General features: G+C 40.8%; 2 protein-coding genes across 2 annotated transcripts; one reads left to right on the top strand and one right to left on the bottom strand.

Annotated features, from left to right (window-relative positions):
- The first annotated feature begins 1,667 nt into the window (after positions 1-1,667).
- LOC149300189 (serine/threonine-protein kinase 10-A-like) lies at positions 1,668-17,457 on the top strand. Its single transcript, XM_089485588.1, has 15 exons — positions 1,668-1,814; positions 5,346-5,510; positions 6,629-6,677; positions 7,353-7,502; positions 7,909-7,981; positions 8,671-8,865; positions 9,002-9,083; positions 9,228-9,332; positions 11,527-11,648; positions 11,730-11,853; positions 13,392-13,518; positions 15,744-15,868; positions 16,093-16,227; positions 16,827-16,952; positions 17,353-17,457. The coding sequence occupies exons 1-15, from the start codon at positions 1,668-1,670 to the stop codon at positions 17,455-17,457; spliced, it is 1,830 nt and encodes a 609-aa protein (XP_089341714.1).
- Positions 17,458-17,736: 279 nt separating this feature from the next.
- On the bottom strand, positions 17,737-23,229 carry LOC149300188 (condensin complex subunit 2-like). Its single transcript, XM_089485708.1, is given in 18 exon segments — positions 17,737-17,796; positions 17,891-17,966; positions 18,047-18,129; positions 18,387-18,497; positions 18,574-18,717; positions 18,794-18,901; positions 18,976-19,098; positions 19,453-19,556; positions 19,642-19,790; positions 19,917-20,113; positions 20,434-20,525; positions 21,083-21,272; positions 21,934-22,042; positions 22,227-22,363; positions 22,457-22,549; positions 22,620-22,713; positions 22,993-23,120; positions 23,122-23,229. Coding segments are annotated over 18 exon segments (2,106 nt in total).
- Between the last annotated feature and the right edge of the window lie 1,040 nt (positions 23,230-24,269).

Below are 24,269 nucleotides of genomic sequence, written 5' to 3'. Positions count from 1 at the left end.
TGCTGCTATTATCAGTGCCTCAGCACTGTCTTTGAGTCCAGCCACTGGTAGGATTTCCAAATGTCAGCCATCTTCACTGTTTGTCTTGGCTTGCCATGGTACTTCCTCCACTTGATCTTCCTTGCATGTCTGGTGCTGGTTCAGGCATTCTCTCCGCAGCTCATCTGAGTGCCACTTTACTGATGCTCTTGGTTTCATCCAGTGCAGTGGCTTTGACATTTACCATATATATATATATGACTATAATATCCACATTTGAGAAGGGAAGGTACTGAATGGTCTATTTTGCTTCCAGATATAATCAAACATCTTTTAGGTAGTACTGTGACCTTTTACCATTTTTATACCCCCTCCCCATCCCGCACGCGTCACAATGGAAAAAAATCAGACACAATTACTGCTTCTCAACCTGCAGATTCATGTAATTGGCAATGTGGAAATATAGACCTCTGGTGAAGAATTCCAGTACTACAACCAAATGGAAGCAATTTTCTCACCTTCGTTGTGAGTCATTACATAACCTATTAGTCTATGTGAGTTTAGAGATTATCAGTTAATATTAAATATGTGAAACAATGTTCAAGCGCCTCGGCTCTCACCTGTTTAGCTGTTTGATTCTGAATGTTTGACCTGGATGTAGGATACCTGGGACTGGCATGCACTGTGAATTTTGGGAACATGCGCACTTTAAATATGTAATGCGTCTTCCCTTGCAAGCTGGTCCGGCTTAGTGCCCTGACCTTGGATTTGCTTCACATTACATTTAATTTTATTTATGGAACGCTAACACTGGTACTGTTACAAAAAAGAGGTGAAAACTAACAACAGCATTAGGATTGTCAGGATATGAAATGGACAATAGCATTAATGCAGGTTAAGAAATACAAGTACAGATGGAGAAGAGAGTCCTGCCCTTGTGAGCTTACAGTCTATTTGTTGGTTATGAGTGGGTCGGACTGACCACCTAGGGATAATGCCCAGTAAGCCGCTGACCAATAGCACCGGATAGTCAACAGATCTGATGCTCTAGCAGCTATGCCCAGCTGGACGCTACATGAGTAAAAAAATGCCGCATTTAAGACATCAGATGGCAGCCAGCCTTGAAGTGCCAGGGCCACCTCGTCATTGCCAGTCGGGGTCTGGTGGAATCATAGTAGTCAGTGGCCCTTGGCCAGCCAGAACTATTTACGTAGTGTTTTTTAATGTGATATGTTCACATTATAGCGACGTTTGAGTTGACCTTATTGTGCAGCTGTGTTTAGGTTAGGATGCAGGTCGTTGTGGCTGAGAAGTGGGGGTGGCGGCGGTGTCACCCACCTCCCTGCTTCCTGCTATCGTACGTCTTGAAGCACTAGAGGAAGCTCCGCTCTCACACTCTCTACTTCATTAAAATTTCTACGCCATGATCTCTTTGTGATTCGGAGTCTCAGTTCTCTCTCTTGCCTTTGTGTGGCCGTTATACCTCTATACTTTTATTGTAACCCACGTTTTTTTGTAACCCACTTCCACATTTACCTTTCTAGTGCAGTATTTAATAAAACAAACAAAACCCATCCTGATGTTAATTGGCAAAATTGTAAAATTCTAGAAGAATTATGGCTCTTGGGAACTGGTTTGGAATTCTGGATATCTCTAACTATTAACTTGAAGGACCCGGTCTTGAACTCATGGCCTTTCTGTTGAAGCTTCTGGGTTATGGAGGAGAGAAGAAGCGCTTGGTGGAGAGTCCATGGCTCCATCGGGATACTAATCCTGAGAACGACTGGAAAGTCCTGAATGAACTTGGAGATGGAGCATTTGGAAAGGTTTATAAGGTATGTGGTCTATAAATGTATAACCTAACATGTATGTATGTGTGTATATATATATATATATATATATATATATATATACACACACATGTACACATTGCAATGTGATGTTCATTTTGTATTGTATAAATTAGGCCAAGTAAATTTCTATTTGCATGAGCAAAATAATTAATTTAAAATGTAAAGGTAAAACTATGAAAATGTTTTTTAATCACTTTAATATTGTATTTCTAAAACAATATTGCAATATATATATATATATATATATATATATATATAGATAGATAGATAGATAGATAGATAGATAGATAGATAGATAAATAATTTTATTTTTTTTCCAAAAGAAAATGTTTTCTCTGGAAAAAAAATATTTACGTTGAGTAACGTAAATGTGAATTAGGGAATTACAATTAAACAAATCCTGAAAATGCTTCCATTCTTAAGTGTAAAAACGTGTTAGTAGTAGTTATAAACTACCTTCATTTTCTATGGCACTTAATGCAAAAAGTCTTGTTTTAAGTATATTTGACCCCAGGGCCGGACTGGCGAGGACTTTATGGCAAATGTTTTTATGCTCACTATATATGCTCGGCCACACACTGCAGCACCTGGAGTGGCAGATCGAGTGAGTACGGGGCCATGTCGGGCTTATAAACATTGTGTCCTACCCTACAATAATTTAATAAAGCCATATAGTATAACAAGTTCTGTATAGTTCTCTTGTGACATGTTTTCTTTGACTGTTAACCATAATTAACATTGTTAATTAACATACATCCTGTATCACATCACCCATTGTGCTGAATATTTTGCTGTATTATTCATTTGCTTAATATTCTCATTGTTATATGGGAAGTTCTATTACGGTTTTGAAAAATAATACAGATACAGACTCAAAAGGTTTCACATACACCCCCGTGGAGTATTTCCTTCCTGCTCAGCTTCAGATGTCAAAAACCACAGTAGTTTCTTTAGATAAGTGAAACGCGACTACCTCTACACGTGTCTCGGTTTAGAAGGGCCAGTTTTCTCTTTGACAGCCAAATCCTTCTGTCCTTCTTTTGTCCCCTTGTACCCCTCTTTTCAAAAGGCTCAGAATGTTTGGTGGGTATTAGTGTATCATCACAGTGTCCTACAGCCCTAAAGGTCATAGGAATGAGTGTAGAAGCAGAAGAATATAATAACATGAAATTGTGTAACCCAAAAATTCAGTATCTAATCAATTTTAGAATAGGTATTAAATACCGGTAACTACTGCTTTACTAGGTCTGGTCAACCAATGAGGGAGGGGTAGATTGCAGGATAGAAAAATACAAATCATAAAAGACTCCATCAATATATTACATTTTAGCATTTAGGATAATCTGGTTCCGATCACAGTATATTATAAATAATTAATGATATTACCAGGATAACCATATTGTTTTCGAGAGTTAGTTTCGGGTAGGAGTAAATTTATTAACGCTAGTTAATTAAATGATGGGTCAAATATATAAATACTGTCACTGAAGAAATGTCCTTTCTATCATGAACAAAATAGTTGATAAATAGACTTTGTATATGATTCTAAAAATCCATCTTTGCCCCCAAACAGCCTGTTTGTGCAATCGCTGCCCCAAACAGCTTACCAGTGCCACCTGTCCTTAAAACAACATGCTTGTCAGAACTTACCACATCGTTGAGGACCTGAAGAGCCTTGAAGAGCAGCTCTTCGCTGTCAGGTAAACAGGATGTCCTTTCCGGGAGGGGTCTGTCCGCTATACTGATTTTGTGTGCTGTGAAGTGAGCGTAGCAGGCACACTGCTCCAGGAAAGGACATCCTGTTTACCTCGCAGTGAGGTGCCAGATGCCAAAGCTCTCCCATGTGGCACTGAAAGAAGGCAAAGCTCCCCATGTGTTTGGGGAAAAAAATCATTGTGCAACTTTGAAGACTTTGGGCTCAGGTAGCCCCCCACTAGCAATGCATCTGGTCTAAAACTTTGAAATGTGAGTCCCTGAGGTACAGTACTAGCAGACAATGGGGTTTTTGTCAGGAGAGTCTGCAGGACAGTTGAGGATTCAACTCCCTCGCTTCACTATTTAATACGAATGGCAAACACATGCAGATTTCTCTATTAAGAAGAGCCGAGCTAGCCCTGCATACTGCATAATTCAAAGGGTGAGGAGACCTCAGTTTCACACATTTAACTATGTATTACACAGGGCCTTTGAAGTTCTTCTTGCAGTATGAGCTCACTGGGGCTGGACCTTCATACTGTAAAGTCAAGGGTCTAAAACATAAATCTCCTGCAAGCTCATGTCAACTCTCCCTTTAGTTCATATACATCAGTGTGTCAACCAGTGAGCAGGCCAAGCTGAACTACATTATATGATCAAAGTGTGTGGACACCTGACCCTCACACATGAATGAGTTTGTTCGACACCCCATTCCAAAACCATGGGCATTAATATGGTGTCCCCCTTCACAAACAATTTGCAGCTATAACAGCTTTCACTCTTCTGGGAAGGCTTTCCACAACTGAGTGTTTCTGTGGGATTTTTTCGCTCCTTCATCCAGTAGAGCATTTGTGAGGTCGGCACTGATGTTGGACCAGAAGGCCTAGCTCGCAATCTCCGTTCCAGTTCATGGGGTTGAGGTCAGGGCTCTGTGCTACCGGTCAAACTCACACCAAACTCATCCATGTCTCTATGGACCTTGCTATGTGCACAGGGCCCACAGTCATGCTGGAACAGGAAAGGGCCTTCTCCAAACTAGTGCCACAAAGTTGGAAACACGGCATTTTCCAAAATGTCCTTGTATGTTTTAGCATTAACATTACCCTTCACTGGACCTAAGGGGCCTAGACCAAACTCTGAAAAGCAGCCCCAGACCATTATCCTGCACCAAACTATATATAGTTTTCTCCTGGCATCCAACAAACCCAGATTTGTCCATCAGACTTCCAGATTGTCAAGTGTGATTCATCACTCAAGAGAACACGTTTCCAGTGACGGTGCGCTTTACACCACTTCAGCCCATGCTTGGTATTCCGCATAGTGATACCCGGCTTGTGTGCAGCAGCTGCTCAGCTATGAAAGCTCGTTTCATGAAGCTCCCGATGCATAGTGATGGTGCTGATATTGCTTCCAGAGGCAGTGAGTGACGGTACAAAAGACCGATGACCCTCGCTCATTCAGCACTCGGCAGCCCCACTCTGTGAGTGTGTTGAGTGGTCTGCCTCTTCATGGCTAAGCTGTTGTTAGGCATTCCACTTAACAATAATAGTACTCCCAGTGGACCAGGGCAGATCTAGCAAGGCAGAAATTTCACAAACTAACTTGCAGCAAATGTGGCATGACATGTTTAAAAACACTGAGCTCTTCAGTGTGACCCATGCTACTGCCAACGTTTGCCTATGACGATGGTGGCTTATGTGCTTGATTATATATACCTTTTAGCAACGGGTGTTGTTTAAACAAGAAAACTTATAGTCACCACAGTGTGAGCAGTTTGGAACCCCAAAGCAATAGTGGCCTGTTTTGTCTTTTTCTTAGGCACAGCACATGGTTTCCAGAGAACTAGCTGCAGCCAAAGTTCTGGAGGTAACATCAGAGGATGCCCTTGAAGATCATGTGGCTGAAATCAATATCTTGGCGCAATGCCAGCACCCGAATATTCTAAGTTTCCTTGGCGCAGTGTACTGGGAGCGAAAGCTGTGGGTAGGTTGTATATAGAGTTACTGGAAAATGTTTACTTAACAGGGGATCATGAAAGCACTCTACCAAACCTGGTGTTTGCAAAAGAAAGGAACTGGTACTTAGTGCATGACAGCCCTTTAAGAGCGCATGGGAAACTTCAATATGTGCAAAGGAACAGGCGATGGAAAAGCAAATCTCTAAAATCTGTTAAATGCTATTTTTCTGGGCCTCATAGGGGGCTTCTGGCTAGAAGAGTAGCCCTTCTAGTGGTAAACACATGCATGTAAGCAATGACAGTGCCTGGTGTTGAGCTATAGAAAGAGCATACATAACATGTAAATAATTGGAGATACATCCTAATTTTACCATGCATTATGATGGGGGAACCCCGGGGAGCTTCTTCTGTAAGGAGAGTAGAGCTGGTCCTGCATAATACAGAGCTAAATCAGTGAGGAGCAATCACTCCAACCCAGATGTTCTTGGAGGAGAAGCTAGCTCTGTTTACCCCTGATTATCCGTGGCTCGGGGAGCCAGGATTTTAAACTCTCCTGCAACTTCTCCTATTACAAAGATGAATTCTAGGGCTACAGGGGCGTGAGGGGCAGCAGCCTGTCTGATGCTGTTCAATGGGGCCATTGCATGGGAGATCTCTGATCTACTCAATCGGCCTATTTACACTATAGTAAACACACCCTCCACTGCGCTTAGCCTGGCTTTGGGTATCTTTAACAGACAGATTTCCAGGATATAATGTTTTATCCCAACACACAACAAAGGATGGCAGTTGTGGAGGGGGTGGCTGGGGGAATTGCCTTGGGTCAGGGCTGGGCATGGTCTGGTTGGGAAAGACACTTTAAACCCAGCAGGCCACTAATTGATGTACATGACGCTGGGGGTCTTACACTTGCCTAGCATTCAGACACGCATCCAGCCAAATGAGCTGCACCTTCTGCCACTGGCCCACGGGACATTTGCCCGGGGCCAGTCCAGGCTGGTTGATAAGGAAGCATGCACCTCTTAAGTGAATAGAGAACAGAATCTTCATGGCACACTCTTAAATGGTTACATGCAGGGTCTCAAAGTCACTCAGCTACACAATGGTGTGACCAGACATCACAGCACTTTTCCTTGTCTTTCAGATCCTGGTGGAGTTCTGTGCTGGAGGAGCTCTCGACAGTATCATGCTGGGTGAGTTCTCTAATGAACGTGTGAACCTGGACAAATGGCTTTTGCAGAAATATGGGATGCATGCAAAAAAACACAGAAACACAATATATATATATAATTAGACCATTATTTTGTGTGACAATGAGGTTACTATGTTTACGTTACTAGAGCGGCATAATACGTATAACTATGTTATAGAAAACAAAGCAATAATTCAGCTCATAACCAGCAAATACCATTTAAAAACGCCTATCTGAGGCATAAATATTGGGAATTCAGTCACACTATATGGCCATATATAGCTTAGCCCTCCATTATGTTGTAGAAAAGTAGAAATTTATGTCAGAAAAAAAACATTTGGCCCATCTAGTCCAGTGGGCTTATGTAAGAATGCTATAATGTGCACGATTATACTGATGAAGTGTATAATTATCTAGGTTATGGTTATAATTAGGAAATTATGTGTATAGCATTCCTACAATATGGGAAGAAAAAATATTAACAATAACATTGAAATCAACAATATACATATCCAACGATAGCATGGATTTATGTCTGCTTTTTCTAATACATGTGACCACTTTGGTGTTGTACATCAAAATATGCAAAATGCTCAGAATGCAAAAGTCCCAAAGCCTCTCAGATACGGATACACGGCATTGTATATGTAATGTGGCTTTGCTGTGCCCTTCTCAGAGCTAGGATGTGGTCTCTCAGAGCCCCAGATACGTGTGGTCTGCCTGCAGGCACTCCTCGCCCTCCAGTACTTGCACAGCCACAAGATTATCCACAGGGACTTGAAAGCCGGAAACATCTTGCTCACACAGCCAGGAGACATCCGACTGGGTAAGTGGAGCTAGAAGAGGAGAAGAGTTTTGGGGAAAAGTGCTATTGTTTATGTTACCCATCTTTGCTGTCTTATTTGGTACAATTCCTTGGGTGGGGGGGGTTCACATAAGATGATTAGGATAGAAAATAATTGAATTCATGATGTAAATGGCAGCATAGCAAATTAAAGAGCCACCATGGTGAAGAATAAGATTTTTCCTTAAATGTCTTATTTTCTAAGGTGTCACCTAACTGTTTAGGTGCCAGGTGTGAAGTCCATAACTCACACTGCCGAGGCACAAAGGGTTAAAGGTTACGCCAAGTTACAAATCTGATTTCCATTTCCATTTAATGAAATGTTTGCCTCAAGTATTCTTCCATCAGGTCTCCTGTATTGATTAAGGTGCTTTGTTTATTTTGGCAGCTGACTTTGGCGTCTCTGCTGTAAACACTGAAACAATGCAGCGTCGGAGCTCATTTATTGGCACCCCATATTGGTAGGTGGGAAACTTTGTTTTTACCCCAATGGCAGGGTAAATTGTTAGGGTCATGCAGGCCAGAACTGACACTACATTCTACTTCTGATATGTGGGCATCCAGGTTGGTAGAATTCTCACTGGTATACCGCAGCTCAAATCCCTGCAATAGTACAGTATAATATGATCAATATTATTGGCACCTTAAAAAATAAATTATATCTTTACAGTAATGATTGTAAGCTTGCGAGCCGGGCTCTCTCCACCTAATGTATCGGTTTGTCTTAGTCTTTCAATTCTCGTCTTGTCAGATATATGTATTGTAATAAGCGCTGCGTAGATAATAATGTTTTAAAGGGCTTTTATTGGAACCATCTGGTGTGGCAAGAATGCTTAGGTAAAGGTTATATGCTATAACTATGTCAAGTGGCTCCATCATGTAAATGATCACATTAGAAAGAATATATTAAGGGAAATCATTAGGGGGAAAAAATGTGTTTACAGAAAAACTGGGAACAGATTCCAGGATAAATGGAGAAGAACATTTCCAATAGCTTTCACATACATCTCGACATTTCAAAGGACCAAACAGGGAAACTAGAACTTTTTCTAGTTTCCTATATTGTTTACAAATGCCATTAAGCTTACACAGACATATAATGCATGGTATCATCCATACAGAGTTTTAAAACTATCTTTTGCACCTGCAGGATGGCTCCAGAGGTTGTGACCTGTGAGACATGTAAGGATGCCCCATATAATTACCTAGCTGATATTTGGTCTCTGGGAGTCACTCTGATTGAATTGGCAGAGCGAGAGCCCCCATATCATGACTTGAACCCTACTCGTGTTCTACTCAAAATCATTAAATCCCAACCACCCTGTCTGAAACATCAGAACGACTGGTAAGTCAAAAGTTTGTACCAATATGCAAAGCCTCCTAGAAACATGCTAAGGAGGACTATTTGCTGTGAAACAGAACAATCAACAGATCCATGAATTGTTTTCTCTGTGACTAGTATATGTTCTTATCTCACCAAGGTCTCAGGACTTTAACAGTTTCCTAGAGAGGTGTCTGAAGAGGAACCCCCAGGATAGACTTAATGCCAGTCAGCTTCTTGAGGTTAGTAGGGATGATGGTCCAGGATGAGTCCACAGAACTGTGTACAGAATGTGTTCTAACAAAAACGTACGTAGCACACTCTATCCATCTTGTTTTTTTCACAATGTTCACAACATGGATATACGCCTATCTTTTTTTTGCCAGCACCCATTTGTGTCCAAGGTCACTGACAACCAGGCACTGAGGGAGCTAGTTGCCGAGATATTAGAGGAAGAAGAAGATGCAAAGTTGAAGGAACCAGACCAAGTGGTAATAACATTTTCTTAAAAACCTCATACATTCTTAAATGTAGTAGTTCACATAATTTTTCTACAAACAATGCTGACACAACAGTTTCCATAAATTTCTATTCACTGTACCATGCAGAAGAGTGGAAGCATTTTAGCCCCAGTGGGGACCTCATTAAGTCCACACAAAAACCTCATCTGTACTTTGAATATGGCTGTGGAGCATAATTACATTCAGATATTTTCATTTTTCTTTTTGTAGAAAAACCTTCCTTTAGCTCTGGGAAAAGAGACAAGTGAGGAGAACAAGTCCTCTAAAGAACAGGCTTCCATTCAACCAGAGAATGGATTTACAGTGGCAGAGAACTGTTGTCTACAAGAAGCTGTTCAAGGAAAGTCCCCTCATCAAGATGCGCCATTGACCACACGGAGGACACGCAGGACAACCAGTTTTCTGAAACAGATGCGCAGGAGCTCTGCTCCTTTGTTTGCAAGGGAAACTAGGCCCTCTGTAAAGTGGAAGGTGGACACTGAATTTAATGGAGAGAAGAACAGGGAACAACACAGAGACCTTAAAGATAAAACATTCCAGGCCATTCCTGCTGAGCCAAAACATTATGACTTGTTTCTCCCTTCTGAAACCTCAAGTAAAACGGATAGGGAGAAGGATATCAGGGCATATGACCATAAAGATGTGGACACCTGGGAAGCTAGACAGCCAGAGATATTCTGTAGTGCTGATAGACATGATATTAATGATATAGAAACATGTGTCAGTCACCCTCGTGAGTTACAGATCAGCAATTTTGACAATCATATACCTGAAAACCATAAGGATTGGAGCACAGCACGTGTTCTGTCTAATCCAGTCACCCAAGTAAAGGTGAAATTCAGGTCGAGAAGCAATGAACATTTAACCATTTCCTCAAAGAGATTACGTAGAAGGTGGACAGTGCCTTTCAACAAAAACAACACTGCGTGGCACAGTTCGAAAGGGAGAACGCTAGTTCATTTAGTGGAACAAGTAGAATCTAACCACTCTACCAAAAAATGTAATAGACAAACTACCATAAAGACCGAGCGTGTGGAGTCAAACTCTCTAGATGAAACAGGTGGCAATTATGTAAATTTGAGTGCAGAAAACACAATTATACAACAATCTGATTCTGACAAAATGACCGATGGAACCCAGCTACGATTAAATCGGTCTTCTTGGACTGGAAGTCCCAAGATTCCAGATGAAGGGACTATTCTGTGTGCGGGCATGCGCTCTGTTCCCTCATTCTCTAGGCAGACTAAAGCATCTGTGAAATGGGTAGTTAACGGGGAGCAGTGTGTCTCACAATTCAAGAAAGGACCAACAGAGTTGAAGTCCATAAATCATCAGGAGTGTCATGATGACCTATCAAGTCCAAAATTACTTGGTAATTCTAAGTTTACTTCCAAAGCACCAGAAGGCACCCGGGAGCAAAATATTATTGATGTTAAAGGTGTGCAGGAATCGCCTTTAACAAACAAAAATGATAGGTCACATGATAAAATAACTCAACATTTGCCCCAGTGCAGCTTATATGATTCCATCATGATGAAATCCACCAATGATGTCTCCCATGTTCTCAAAGGATCAAGGTGGAAAAGTAGTGAAGGCCTGTATACTTCTTCCAATAAATTATGCCGGAGGTGGACAGTGCTTGGTACAAGACCCAATATAATTAAAACAACACAAGTCAGTAGAACAGAGCATGAAAAAAAGAGGAAGTCGGCAGATCTGTTACCAAATCAAAGTGTGCCTTCACATATTAAGGAGAATCAGGAAGTTATTTATCATGGCATGGGCACAGGTTCAGCAGATAAGAGGAGGGTAATCGCTGGGGACAATGCCAGATCATCACTTTGGAATAATGGTCACCAAACAGGACTTCACTTTGCACAAGTGAGAAGAGAAGACACACCAAAGGGAGGAAAAGTGAAAATAGTGGAGATGGGCTCCAATTCAGACGTCAGTAGAGAGGTGGGAGTTCTTTGCTTTCCTTCTTTATATCTTGTGAATATTCTGGAACACTGTACAATTGGTCAGAAACGATACCACTTAAAATGTAGGCTGTTGAAATTTCTAAGGTTTGGAACCCTCATAATACACAAAAAGAATGACTCATTTAAGTACTCTATTGTCTAGATAAAAAAAGAAGCTAAAATGAAATGGCCTTCCATTGCAGGTGGTAAAGAAAACTGTATGTGAAACAGAAAGGTTAGGAGTGGGCAGCAAGGAGAAGAAAGCCTCTTCATGCAAACGCAAAGTTGAAGCAAGTGCCAGAGATATTGAGGAACGTACCGCCAGGTGGGGTTTTAAACCTCTCCTTTGCAATCCATATATATATATCATAAGCTTACGCAAAATTGCCACCTATATCCCCTGCAGGCGCCAGGAGCTGCAGCAACTCAGACTGTTGCAGAGAGAGGAGAAAAAGTCACAAAGTCAGCTGGTCCAGAAGATGCAGAAAGAGAGGGAGTTTATGTTCCGTCATATTGAACAGGAAATTATAGTAAGTACTGGCAAGGACCACCTCATGACCAACGTAGTATGTGGACACCGCTTCTAAGTATCGAGTTTAGGTGTTTCAATATCCTAAGTTGATCTAAAGCAAAATATCCAAAAGTGATGAAATAATCATCAGGATAAGGAGGAACCCAAGGTAAATTCAACCAAAACAGAAAATAAAATAAAACTCAATATTTAAAAAAGAAAACTTTACTTTTAATAAATTACTAGACTAAAAAAAAGGCTGATATGTCAATGCTAAAAAACTGCATCAATAACCGCACCGAAGAGGAAGACCCTCTGCCACGCTGACGAGAGACCTCCAAGCAATTTTGTGCAGCACTGTCAGAGAATTAAACTGAGTTGTTTGGTTTTCCTTGCACTACTGTGGAATTTTACTAATAGCGATATTTACAATAGGGAAAGAAGCAACATTATGACCATGAAATTGAGACTCTGGAAAGGCAGATGGTGCAAGCAAGGGCGTGGAGGGAGCGGGAACACACTAACCGCCTGCGGCAAGACGCACTGCGCCTCAAGGCTCAACAACAGAAAGAGAGAACCAAGAAGAAAGCAGAGTTAAAAGAGAAGTGGCAGGAGGTGGGTGGAAGCCAGTGATGCTGGACATCTTTTCTTTATAGTAAATAAAGTTAGAATAAGAAGTGTTGTAATTAGGAGAGCTTTCACTTCAAGGATAGAATCTTCACCAGTTCAGGTATTGACCTATGCAGATTATGTACCAACATGTAACATCTCTTTAACGTAGTGCTTTATAAAACAAATAACATCAGAGCCCCCAGATTGTCAGTGCCTTCTGTGCCACAAAACAGCTTATCACACTCAAGCAAACACACTCCTTCACACCACTTACAGACACACACACACACACATATATGCCAGCACAAACGTATACATACACATCCATGGTAACATACTTACATACTTATGCTGACAAACACACATTCATGCTCTCACACACACAAATGCTCACACATATACATTCATGTTAACATACACTTATAAATACATAAGTTCTCAATCTAACGTACATACTCTCATAGCTCTTCTATAGGGGGCCTGGGCGACCACTTGTCACTGGCGCTCACACACGTAACGTGACCTCAAGGCCAGACCAGCACTTTGTTAACAATTTTGAGCCGACAGGGACAAGTGGTCCCAGGGTAGACTGGGTTGTTTTTCTACTGTTTGTTAGTATTTACGCTCTTACTTTCTTACCTTTTAGAAACTCCTGCACATCTTGCAAATACAAGGAGAGATTTTGCAGAATCCTCCCTATGCATTTGCCTCTTTTCCTGCCCTAAACTACTTCGTTGCAGATGGTTTTAGCCAAACGCATCTCCTGCTGCCTGTGCCCACGTTGTACTATATGCCCACCTCTCGCTGAGCAATAGTTCCAATGGAAGATTAACAAGACCCCCTGTTCACATGTAGAGAGACCCATTGATTTCAGTAGACATGATCCCAGTCTCTAGCATTTCTTTTTTAAGCTAACCTAGTTGTATAATTTTTTCCCCCCCAAAGGATAAATACCTGTTAGAACAGCAGCAGGAGCTGAATGAAGCTTTGCAGAAAGTTGTCAATGAACACAAAAGAAAAACCATGAATATTGAGAGGGAGCATCTCTGCAAAATCCATAGTCTGAAGAGCGGTAGGTAGAAACACAGACATGCGTGCAATACACAGTCATAATTCTATTTATTGATAGAGGAATGGACATTTATTTAAGTGTGACGGCAAAAAGTTGATAAATATAACCTGGTAACCTTGTAGGGTAGGCAACCCGGCGTTCTCCCTCTTCTGAAGGAAGGGCTTTGATAAGAGATGGGGCCAGTCCCAGACCGCCTCTAGCGAAAAGGCATTGAGTAGGCTGTCCAGAAAAAGTAGAAACTGACCCATGGGAAGAAGGGCTTCTCCTTTTTTGGCCTGGCCAATGAACTCTTAGTACAGTGTTTTAGTATAAATTGAAAAGATCGCAAAATCAGTCCCACCAAACCCAATAAAATGTTACACTGCCACCAAGCAGGAAGAGTGTGGGTATATAGAGCGGGCTGTTGCTGCAATATTTTTTATAGTTATTTGAGCTATAACTCACTTCTTCATTAATATATTTTGCTATATATCTATATATTTTTAAAATCTTTAAGGTGTATTCACTAAACAATTGTTGTTGCGGATCTGCTTTGGGGTGATCACGTTAGCTGTGCAACTTAGGGCCATCATGGACATGCAGTATTAGCCCTTGCAGCACACTTTAAATGATGGGGGGATTTTACTCCATACATTTTGATTCTGGACACTACAACCTGCAGAGAAGGAACTGAGAAAAAAAACCATGAGTTAGAAAGCAGAAATAGTTTTCAGTTATTTACTTGTAATTGGAGCTAAAGCATTCATGGAATCATCCACCGATGTAAGCATCCATCTTGGATCCCAATACCCAAAGGATGGGGCCATATAGCTCACATAGTAGTTTAGAGAGCAAAGAAAACATTTGTTGACATGACCGTTCTGTTACGAGAAATCTAATCCTTTATTACAAAAGCAGAATGATTCATGACATCAGGGACTGACTGGAACGGATAAATCCACCAAAAAGAAAGTTTCAGCTTCTTGAGTTCACTATATATTATAAAGGTCTAACCTCAGTGAGCTTCAGCGTGGCTGGCCTGCATAATGTATATTTAAATCACAGAGATTTCGCCAAAGTCTCCTTACCCTTGAATTATGCATTATGCAGGGATAGCTCAGCCCTTTTTTGCTGGCCCATCATAATGTATATTAAAGTCAAGGAACCGGAACCCAACTCTCCTGCAAACTCTCCACTGAATAAATAATGAATACATGAACTCCTGTTTGTACTCATGTAAGAAAACAAATGCGGCTACAGTAACTGCTTAATTGGTGTTCAAAATTCTTAAATGTATTTTCCTTTCACTGTAAGAAACTAACAAAGTATCCAGACCCTTTTTCTCTAGATCCCAGGGTCAAAGCAGTTGTACAGTTTCTGCAAGGGAGTGAGGAGACACGGTCATGTCTGCAGTCAGACATATCAGAAGAGAACATTGTTTTCTAATCTAGTTTGTGTTCTCGTCAGTATTGGAATATCATTACAAATGTCCCTACAATGTCCCCGTTTAACCTTTCTAGCAATTTTCTCCAACAACTATTTCTCCCCATATCTATGTGGACAAAAGTATTGGGACACCTGACCGTTAGACCACCAGGCACTTTTAAGACAACACATGCTAAAGGGGACATACCAAGACATTCTGTGCAATGCTACGATTCCAACTTTGTGGGAACAGTTTGGGGAAGGCCCTTTTCTATTCCAGCATGACACAGAGCAAGGTCCATAAAGACATGGTTGGATGAGTTTGGGGTGGAAGAACTTGACAGAGCCCTGACCTCAACCCCATTGAACACCTTTGGGATGAACTGGAACGCAGACTGCAAGCCAGGCCTTCTCATCCAACATCAGTTCCTGACCACACAGATACTCTACTGATGAATGGGCAAAAATTCCCACAGAAACTCTCCAAAATCTTGTGGAAATCGTTATTAGAAGAGTGGAAGCTGTTATAGCTGCAAAGGGGGGACCAACTACATATTAATGTCTGTGTATTTAGAATGTTATATCATAAGTTCCTGCTGGTGTAATGGTCAGGTGTCCCAATACTTCTGTCCATAATAGCGTAGGTATAGGTACCACTGTCTCTATTCTCTCACCAAGTGTTATGACAGTCTAATCTGTCGATCTGAAAATAGATAAGATTTTGCCATGACTTTTTATAGAATTCTAATCCTTTATTACCAAATGAGAGTGATACATGATAACAGAGACTGACCATAATTAATAAAGAACACTTCCTGCAGCTCGGGAATCAGTGGTTTTGAGACTGGAAGAAAGGCATCTACAGGAGAAATACCAGCTTTTCCAACAGCAAGTGGCTGAACAACACGCTTTACAAAAGCAACAGCTGAGCAAACGGCACGAGAAGGTAAGCAAAGAGGAAGATCATAACGCAGCAACAAGGCTCTATCAAAATAAATCCATGGCTTTAGTAAATCTCTAAACTGACTGGACACATGGAATATACATACAACCTTATATTCTATGGAGAGAAATATATATATATATATATATATATATATATATCATCTTCTCTGGCAGGAAATAGAGAGGCTCAAGCATTACCAAAACCTCTTGTTTGATGAGTTAAAGAGCCAACAAGTGCAGGAGAGAACACAAAGTCAGAAGGCGCAGCGCTGCGAGAGCAAGACTCGTCTGGCCGCGTTCAAAGAAGGAATGAAGAGTCAGGGAATGAGTACAGCCGAGCAGAAAGAAAGAACCAAACAGGTAATAATCACGCTTTGGGACCCAACTTGGACGAAAAAAAGCCTGGGGGGTCATGATAAGCCCATCATAGAATTATTGTGGCGGTATGTAAGTGCCTCAATAGTCTCTCTTAATATTGGCTATTTTTTATGGGGAAAATGAAAAACAAGCAAATAGTGATTTGCTGCCCATTCTGTTATTACTATTTTTAAAAAGGAAAGCCAGAAGTATGTAAGCCTGGAAAATAGTGTGCCTAGATTTGGAAACAAGGCAGCCCCCATCTGTATACAGAACATCCGGTGCAATGAAAGACTAATCAAAAATTAACTTGCTTTATTTTTCATTATATATAAAAAAAATAGGGTTGACTTTTATGTTTAAAGATACACGTAAATAATTAAACATCTTCCTTAACAGAAGATAACATCGCTAGTCATTTTTCAGCAGTTTTAGGTAAGCAATTTCCCACTATTTCTGTGCATTCTCGTCCACAGAGGAATACCTTAACTGAAAAACAGTAAAATGCTGGTTCACGTACATTAAATGTCATGGTTCGGAAATACGTATGTATATTTATGCACGGTCACACGCCTGCAACTTAGCCGCTCTTGCCTCTTTAGTTCCTGCTGCGCGAGGCGGCCCGTCAGAAAGAAGACTGCCAGCGGCGGCAGCAGAGACAGGAGTGGGAGCTACAGAGTCTCAAACAGCAGCTCGAGGAGACGTGCAAGGAGTTAATGCAAATACAGGTAAAAATTATATATGTTTGGAGATTTGAATCAAAGCCCCAAAAACCTTCTCTTTGTTCAAAAAAACAACATTATGTGTAATCTCATTATATACCCTGCCTGAAGTACCAAAATAAAAGATTATAGTGATGACGGGTCAAATATGCCCAACTGGTATGGATTTAAAAGGGCTGAGCACTGTAACAACTGCTGATCGCTTCCACAGAAAGACAAGATGAAGATTTTGCAGGCACAAAAAACAAAGAAATTACAACAGTTGGATGCAGAGCATGACATGGAGGCCGAACAATGGAGAGAACGCACGCGGCTGAGTAAAGAGGTAGGGAGCTCGTATATCCCCCCCCACACACACACAGATTGTGATCAAATAAATGATAGTAACTGCATGCTTCCATCCCAGAACCTAGAATCAGAGCTTGCCTCGAGACAGCAGCAGATCTCAGAAAGCAGAAGACCGCTGTGTAAAGACCAGGAGAGACGCACCTCGCGCTTTTTCTTTTCGTAACACATAAACCTGAAGCGCGTTTCACGCAGATAATGTGATTATGAATTAAACATTCATTTTGGTTCACATGAAGTTTTATTTTTTCTAGACTGAGTTGGCATTAATAAAAAAAAAAAAAAAAAAAGGTTTGTTAGATAAATACACTATGTACAGAGATCTGGGAGAGGCACACAGCTCTTCTCTGTCGGATATGACAGAGTCTTTAAAACATTTTGTTCAAAGATTTCCACGTCTGCTTGAGGAGTTCTACTTCAGGTAAAAGGGTTATGTCTCGGGTGATTAATCTCCTTGCAATATTAGCACATCAGACAAATCATCCATGCCTCGTAGCTTTAAATTCTGCAAAAACCAAAACAAAAAGGAAATTATTCAACGAAATGCAGCCAATGTCACAGAACAGCGGTGATTACAGGATCCAAACTTCCTTACTAACCTTCTCATTAGCCAGGTGCAAGAGGCAAGCAAACGCCAGAGGGACAGACAGATTTTGGGCCATCACCGGGGGCAACCTGCAAAAAACAAAAGGGTGATACGAGCATAATATAGATTGCACTCGTTTAAAAATGGGACTACAGTCTTAACTGCCTACCTTTTCTGTAGATCGCGTGTGACATTGCTGAACGCCCGCTCCTCCGTTATGCCATCGGATTCAGATTCGTGGTTTGACATTTGCTTTTAGGAATGGAATAAATATATTACACATGGCTCGGATTCTTTAAAATGTAAAATCCCCCTAAATATTACACATTAATATTCTTATCGCCCCCCCCAAAAAAATTTAAACATTCTAGGTAATTTATTTTATGACTGCTGGCATTTACGCTCTACTTTCTCTCGACATTTTATAAAAGCTTGGTGCTTCAATAAACAGTGCAACTGCTAAACTTCCACAAACACGTGTGGCAGGTTATGGCAGTAAAGCTGCTTACCTCTTCCTCTTTATTCGGACAGTTTGTTAGCAGCCCCCACATGTTGGTCTTTAGACGTTTCATATCCATCTTCTTGGCAGTTTTTGCATAATTAATTTCTATTTTGTTGACCTGAAAAAAAGACATTGACTGAAGCCTCGGAACAATATGCCTCCCTCCAAGGCTTACATTTAGTGCCTTCGCTTACCTTCTGAGGCTCAGCCACCAGATTGTTTTCTGAATAGCTGGTGATATCCATTTTATGTTCTGCGGGCAACCCTGTGTTGGCTGTGAACTCAAACTCATCTCCAGGGCCCATGAAAGGACCATCATCATCATCACTGTCTGCAGGCTGAAGATACCGATTATAGACAACTACAGAGAGACTGAAGAAAGGTCTTCAAAATTACAAAACCTGAAGCGCTCACCTGAAGGGCAGGGCAAAAGTTGGAGGTATCATTGGGATTATTGTAATCATATTCTCCAATCACATCTTCATGTTCAGAGACAGAGTTTTTAGCAGCCATCTTTCTGATCTGGTAAACAAAGAGACTGTTGAACACACAGACAGCAAACCACAGAGGAATATAGTGAATGGTGGATGAATTACCTTATCCTTTGGCCTTAGACTTAGTTTCACGATATTGTCTGGGTCATAGTGGAAATCCGCTGGCAGTGTGGTGGCCTTCTTATTCTGGCTTTCCAGAGTGGACTTGGTAAGTGTAGTAGCTGCCTGCACAGAAATGGGATATTAGCCAAAAGGAGACCGATTCTTATGAACTTTTCCAAGACTTTAATAAAGTGAGACCTTTAATTGGGCCAACACAGAAAAAGAGAGCATCACTGAAGCCCTGAACGCTTATGTGACTCCTTTTCTATGTTGGTGCAAAAAAATTAGACTCTGTTTATGATTATATCTTAAAGATCATTGGCAAAATTTACCTTTATGTACCTGGATAAAAAAAAAATAGGTAAACAAACCCTTTGGTTATCGTACCATTTTGCTGTTTATCTTTACTGCCCGGGTCTGTGAGAGTCTAAATACAGTGCCGACATCGGACTATGATGGTATTGGTGGAATACTCACTCTAGTTTTGCAGAGGTGAACTTCAAAATTTATATCATCATCAAAATTCAGTTCAAATGCTTTCTTAACCTTTTTGACCCGCTGTTTGTCAGTGTTGGACTCAGCTGCTGATGAAAGAGGGAAACGTGATCGCTGACCAAAGAGAAAACTGTCGTCTCTCTGAAGCCATTACGAAAAAGTTACACCTACCTTTGTGACGAGGACGGAAACGCCAATGGTCGGGCCCTGCCCACATAGACATCGTACGAGGGCTGAAATAGGAATATTCACCAGGACGTGAGGACAACTGAAGGCACATGGTGCCGATGTCTCCATTTCCAATTTGAGTCAGCTGGGAGCTATGCAAAAAAAAAAAAAAAAAACACAAAACATTACTAGACTGACATTTGCAGTAGAATTGTTACTAAAGCAACACTCTAACAACAATGTCCTCCCGCACCGTCAACAAAGTAGGGAGAACGCACCCTTTTTTCTCAGCTCTGCAAGCCTCTCTGTGCTCTCTAAACTCTCCAAGGTCTCCAGCTTCTCCTGCGTCACATGCATCGGCATCAAAATCATCTGCGATTGGGTCCATAGCATCCACATAGTCCTCTTCCACCTCGGCGTTGATGTCAAAGACATGATCGCTCTTCTTAAACTTGTCCATCAGAGATGAGACAGTCTGAACAAAACAAACAGATGTTAAAATGAAGAAAAAAAACGGGTCCGACGTTTCATCAAAACATTTTGAGTTCAATTAACATTTTCAATATTCTGTAGAGTAAATAAAACATTTTGCATTTTGATATTTAGTATTTCACTTAGCAACATTAAGGCTATCTAGCATTTTGAAACGGCATAGTCGGATATAAATCAGTTTTTGAAGCAAACCTAAAAATTTTATAAAATGTGCCAATATACAGATCTCAACTTATAAATGAATTTGTTTGCTTTATTTATTGCACTTATATCTGAAATGCATGAAGTTTCCCGGTGACGTACCTCGTTTTGGGCATCGCTGTCCCACTGCATGAATCTGAATCCAGAGAGGGACGGACATAAAGGACGCTTCTCGGCACACTGCGCTAGAGGAGCTGCCAATATAGTTGTACAGAATTAGTAAACATGAATAGATACGGGCTGGGTTAGGATATACTTTTATTATGGATATTAAATGGACTCCAAAAAGCAAGCAAATAAAGTCAAAAGTAGCCACATTTGAGAAGCCCTAGATAATGGGACACTAAAGGGGAAAACTAAAGTTTTTTTTTTGCTTACATTTTAATTCACTAGGATCTCACAGCGTATGATTTTAACATAACACAATGTTTTTGAAAGAGGCATTTTAACTATCTGTGGTGGTAGGTAGTATAGGTTTGTGTACACATATACATACCTATGCAAACTATATAGTCACTTTATTGACTTCCAATAATGGCCATAAAGTGCATACTGACTTAGTTTTTTTATTATTATTATTTAGCACATAGTAAAAAATGAAAAAGCACAGATTTAAAAGGCTTGGGGAGAGTTTTATATTTAGTAAAGACTGTTGCTTGAAAGTAATCGAATCTATACATATACAGTTCTGCATCTCTGCAAGATGAAATATTCAATAAAGAAAGATTCCAGGTAGCAAAAAGTAACGTACATTTCAGCTCGGAGACATCCACAGAGCCTGGGCTTGGAGGCTCATTCTTCTTGTTGGTTGAGAGTGGCTTCACATCTGCATCAAAGCGAAGCTCACTATGGTAATTGTGACACTGAAGAGTGGAGAGGAAGACACCGGCTGTGCTGAATTCATCAAAGGATGCAGCTGCCTTCTGGAACAACGGGTCAACCTGCAGAGAAGGTGCACAAGAAACTAATCAAATCATACTACTGTGTACTGTATACCAAAAGGCATGGGATTTTTGGTGGGGGAAAATCATTTTAAAGTAGTAAGAAAGCATGCCACAGTGTGAAATGGGTACATAAGCCTTTGTTTTTTCAATGCAGCACATCACATAGGATTAATAATTATATTTACTTTACTGTATATATGTACATGGTGGGCATGTAAATTTTAGTCAGTTCATTACTCTTCTATTATTCTCAGATCCATAAGTTTAAGGGATATACAGATGAACCGGAGGTTTGTCTAATTACTAACGGGCTAAGAATGGGTTGATGGAAAACAGCGTATCCCTTTTTGGCCAATATATGTTTCAAAAGCCAACCCAACCTGTCCCCACTTGAAAATGTTTTTGAAGAAGAAGAAAAAAAAAAATAATAATCAGGGAGGATCTAAACGTGTATGTGCATTGATGGCTAGCTAACATTAATCTAAAAAAGAACCTGTTCTACCATGTTTGTTATAATTCTCATTGTAAAAACAGGTACATTTTCCCCTAGAAATCTGATTATTGTTATTATACACATATAATGACACAAAAACAAATAGCATGAATGGGAAATAAAGCAGAACACCACTGCAAACATACAAACTTTTTATGGCCTCACCTCAGTCTTCCGATCTGTTTCAGATCGGTTAATGTTGTTGAGATTTTGCTCAATGGTTTTATAGGAGCGCTTCCTTTTCCTCTGGTTCTTCTTATCATCAGGACCCTCCCTAGAGGCATCTGTGGAGAAATTAATTGGCAGCATCAATCAATATTTGTGTAGGTTTATCACGACACATTCCAGCCAACAAAGAACCTACCCGTGTTCAGCCTACGACCTGGATGGGCCAAGCACACCATCACTAATGAATGCAAGGACAGCAAAAGCAGGAGTGGACCATGTTAACTGATTACGTACCAGGGTCTTGATTTTCAGATCCCTCCTGCGACTCCTTGCCTAACCCACCCAATACTTTGTACACGTCAGCATGAACCGCATCCACTCGCACTGCGTAGATTTTAGCACTGGCATCCAGTGTTCCAGCAGCTACCTATAAGGGGAAGTGAAGTAAATGTGACCTGTCATGTGACGATGGACACTAAAGCTGTGCTAGTGTGGAATAAGAGAAAGAGGTATTGCTCACCTTGAAATTGGTCAGTTCGCTGTCCTTCTGCTTCAAAATATCCCCCATATAATCAATCAGATGCAAGCCAAACGCATTTTTTGTGGTGATTTTCTACAACAACAAAAAATGCGTTAAATGATGCATCGGTCTTGGATGGGTCTCAACTAGGTAGAATACTCACATTTTCCTGTGACAGCTTGATGCAGGTCGAGTAATGATCTGAGATCTGCGTATTATTTAGTTTCGGTAGAAGAGCTGTTGGTGTGTCTGCCCCCCTGTTGAATACAGTTGTGTTATAACAGGCAATATGTCCCAAATATAAACATCTGATTACTGTTATGAAAATTCAATTAAATGTCCTTATTTAAGTCACTAATACCACCCCATCCTATCTGTGCTGAAACCCCGCATAGAGCTTGGCTCTCTGGCATCATGGCATGTTGCTTTTTGTTTGTTTGTTTAGCACTCATTAGATTCAGCATCGTATGATCACTTTCCAGTCAGAGTACAGTAAGTAACCTCCATAAGCGTATTCCTGGAACATAGAGGAATACCTATGAGAAGGAGAGATGGTAGATGCTGGAGAATCTACATTACTAAGCTGCAGGTCAATGACTCGGGACAGCCGCCGTTGTTTCCTCTCACGCTCATCATCGTTGCTGGTGAAGTTCTGCAAAGTGGGGGGTACCGGCCAAACTCACAGGCTGACGTCTGGTCGCCGGGGAAAGAAACGCACTATCTGGGGTTTCGGGATAATGGCGCCCCCCCGAATGAGGTGTGGAAGCTGTCATAATGGCTAAAAAAAAGCAAGAAGAGACAAAATGCTTTACTCTGTTGCACAACATAACTATATTAGAACACCAGCAATAGCGGCAGAACAGCTTTGGGTTTGACCAAAACCAGTCTATATATACCGTATGTATGTATGCATGTATGTATGTATGCATATACGTGTTTTGGATCAGAGCCAGAGGGGGATATGTGTTAGAACATCCTTCCTTTGATGGAGGAAAATAAATAGTAGGTAACAGCACATCCAAAGTATGTGAAGGGGATATTGGTAAAAAAAAATTAGATGGGGATTTTTATAATGCCGCTGATACTGGAATACATCTTTACAAACCTTTATTTAAAAAAAACAAAAAATAGGAATTTTTATAAAGCCGTTCATGGCAAAATATATTTTTAGTGATATTTAAAGTAAAACAAAAAGTTGTAGTTTTAGGAGGCCTTCAGAAGACAATAACTGGGAGACAGGGACCAGGTACAGGAGTCTTCTCAGGAGACATCTGGATCATACGTCCATTATGTTTAAAGCCCTTCTTATTCGTTTGAATTGCGTCAAAGTACAAATTGCACCCCAAATTTAGGAAATGAAAGAGAATCTGGTGAACTTGTAGACAGTGATGAAAGTGGAATGTTTACTCCTTACTGCCCCTTTAAACAGAGCTTTAACCAACAGACAGAATTCGTTCTATATGGATTTACTTCAAATAAATGTTTGATTCTGACGTGGATTGTGAAAGCTGCCCGGCGCGGTTACGCGCTACTGTTATGTCAGGATAGTTCTTTTTCGGTTCAGCAACATTTGCGAAACATTACAGTGACGTTTTCAGAGCGTTTATAAAATAAAAACAACCGTACGCATGCTATTATCCAATGAATACGCTTATGAACGTATTCATATCCCACCGCTAGTAATCGTATTTTATACCATTTACTATATCTACGTACCCGCTGCAGTCACCCGCTTCCGGTTTACTGTACTTTCAAAAAGTTCGCGCCTTCCGGACTGCGCAGTGACGTCAGGAACGTAACGTCCGAAAACTGC

This window comes from Sceloporus occidentalis, unplaced genomic scaffold (genome assembly GCF_023333645.1).
Source record: "Sceloporus occidentalis isolate IW3139 unplaced genomic scaffold, rSceOcc1.0.p SCAF_26, whole genome shotgun sequence".
Classification (NCBI taxonomy): Eukaryota; Metazoa; Chordata; class Lepidosauria; order Squamata; family Phrynosomatidae; genus Sceloporus; species Sceloporus occidentalis.
This window is presented reverse-complemented; position numbering and strand designations above follow the sequence as displayed.

Bases quoted from the DNA above. Each gene is read 5' to 3' on its own strand.
- LOC149300189 (XM_089485588.1), top strand. From the start codon at position 1,668: ATGGCCTTTCTGTTGAAGCTTCTGGGTTATGGAGGAGAGAAGAAGCGC. The intron at 7,503-7,908 runs GTAAGTGGAGCT...TTATTTTGGCAG, and splicing joins GCCAGGAGACATCCGACTGG to CTGACTTTGGCGTCTCTGCT. The intron at 16,953-17,352 runs GTAAAAATTATA...CTTCCATCCCAG, and splicing joins AGGAGTTAATGCAAATACAG to AACCTAGAATCAGAGCTTGC.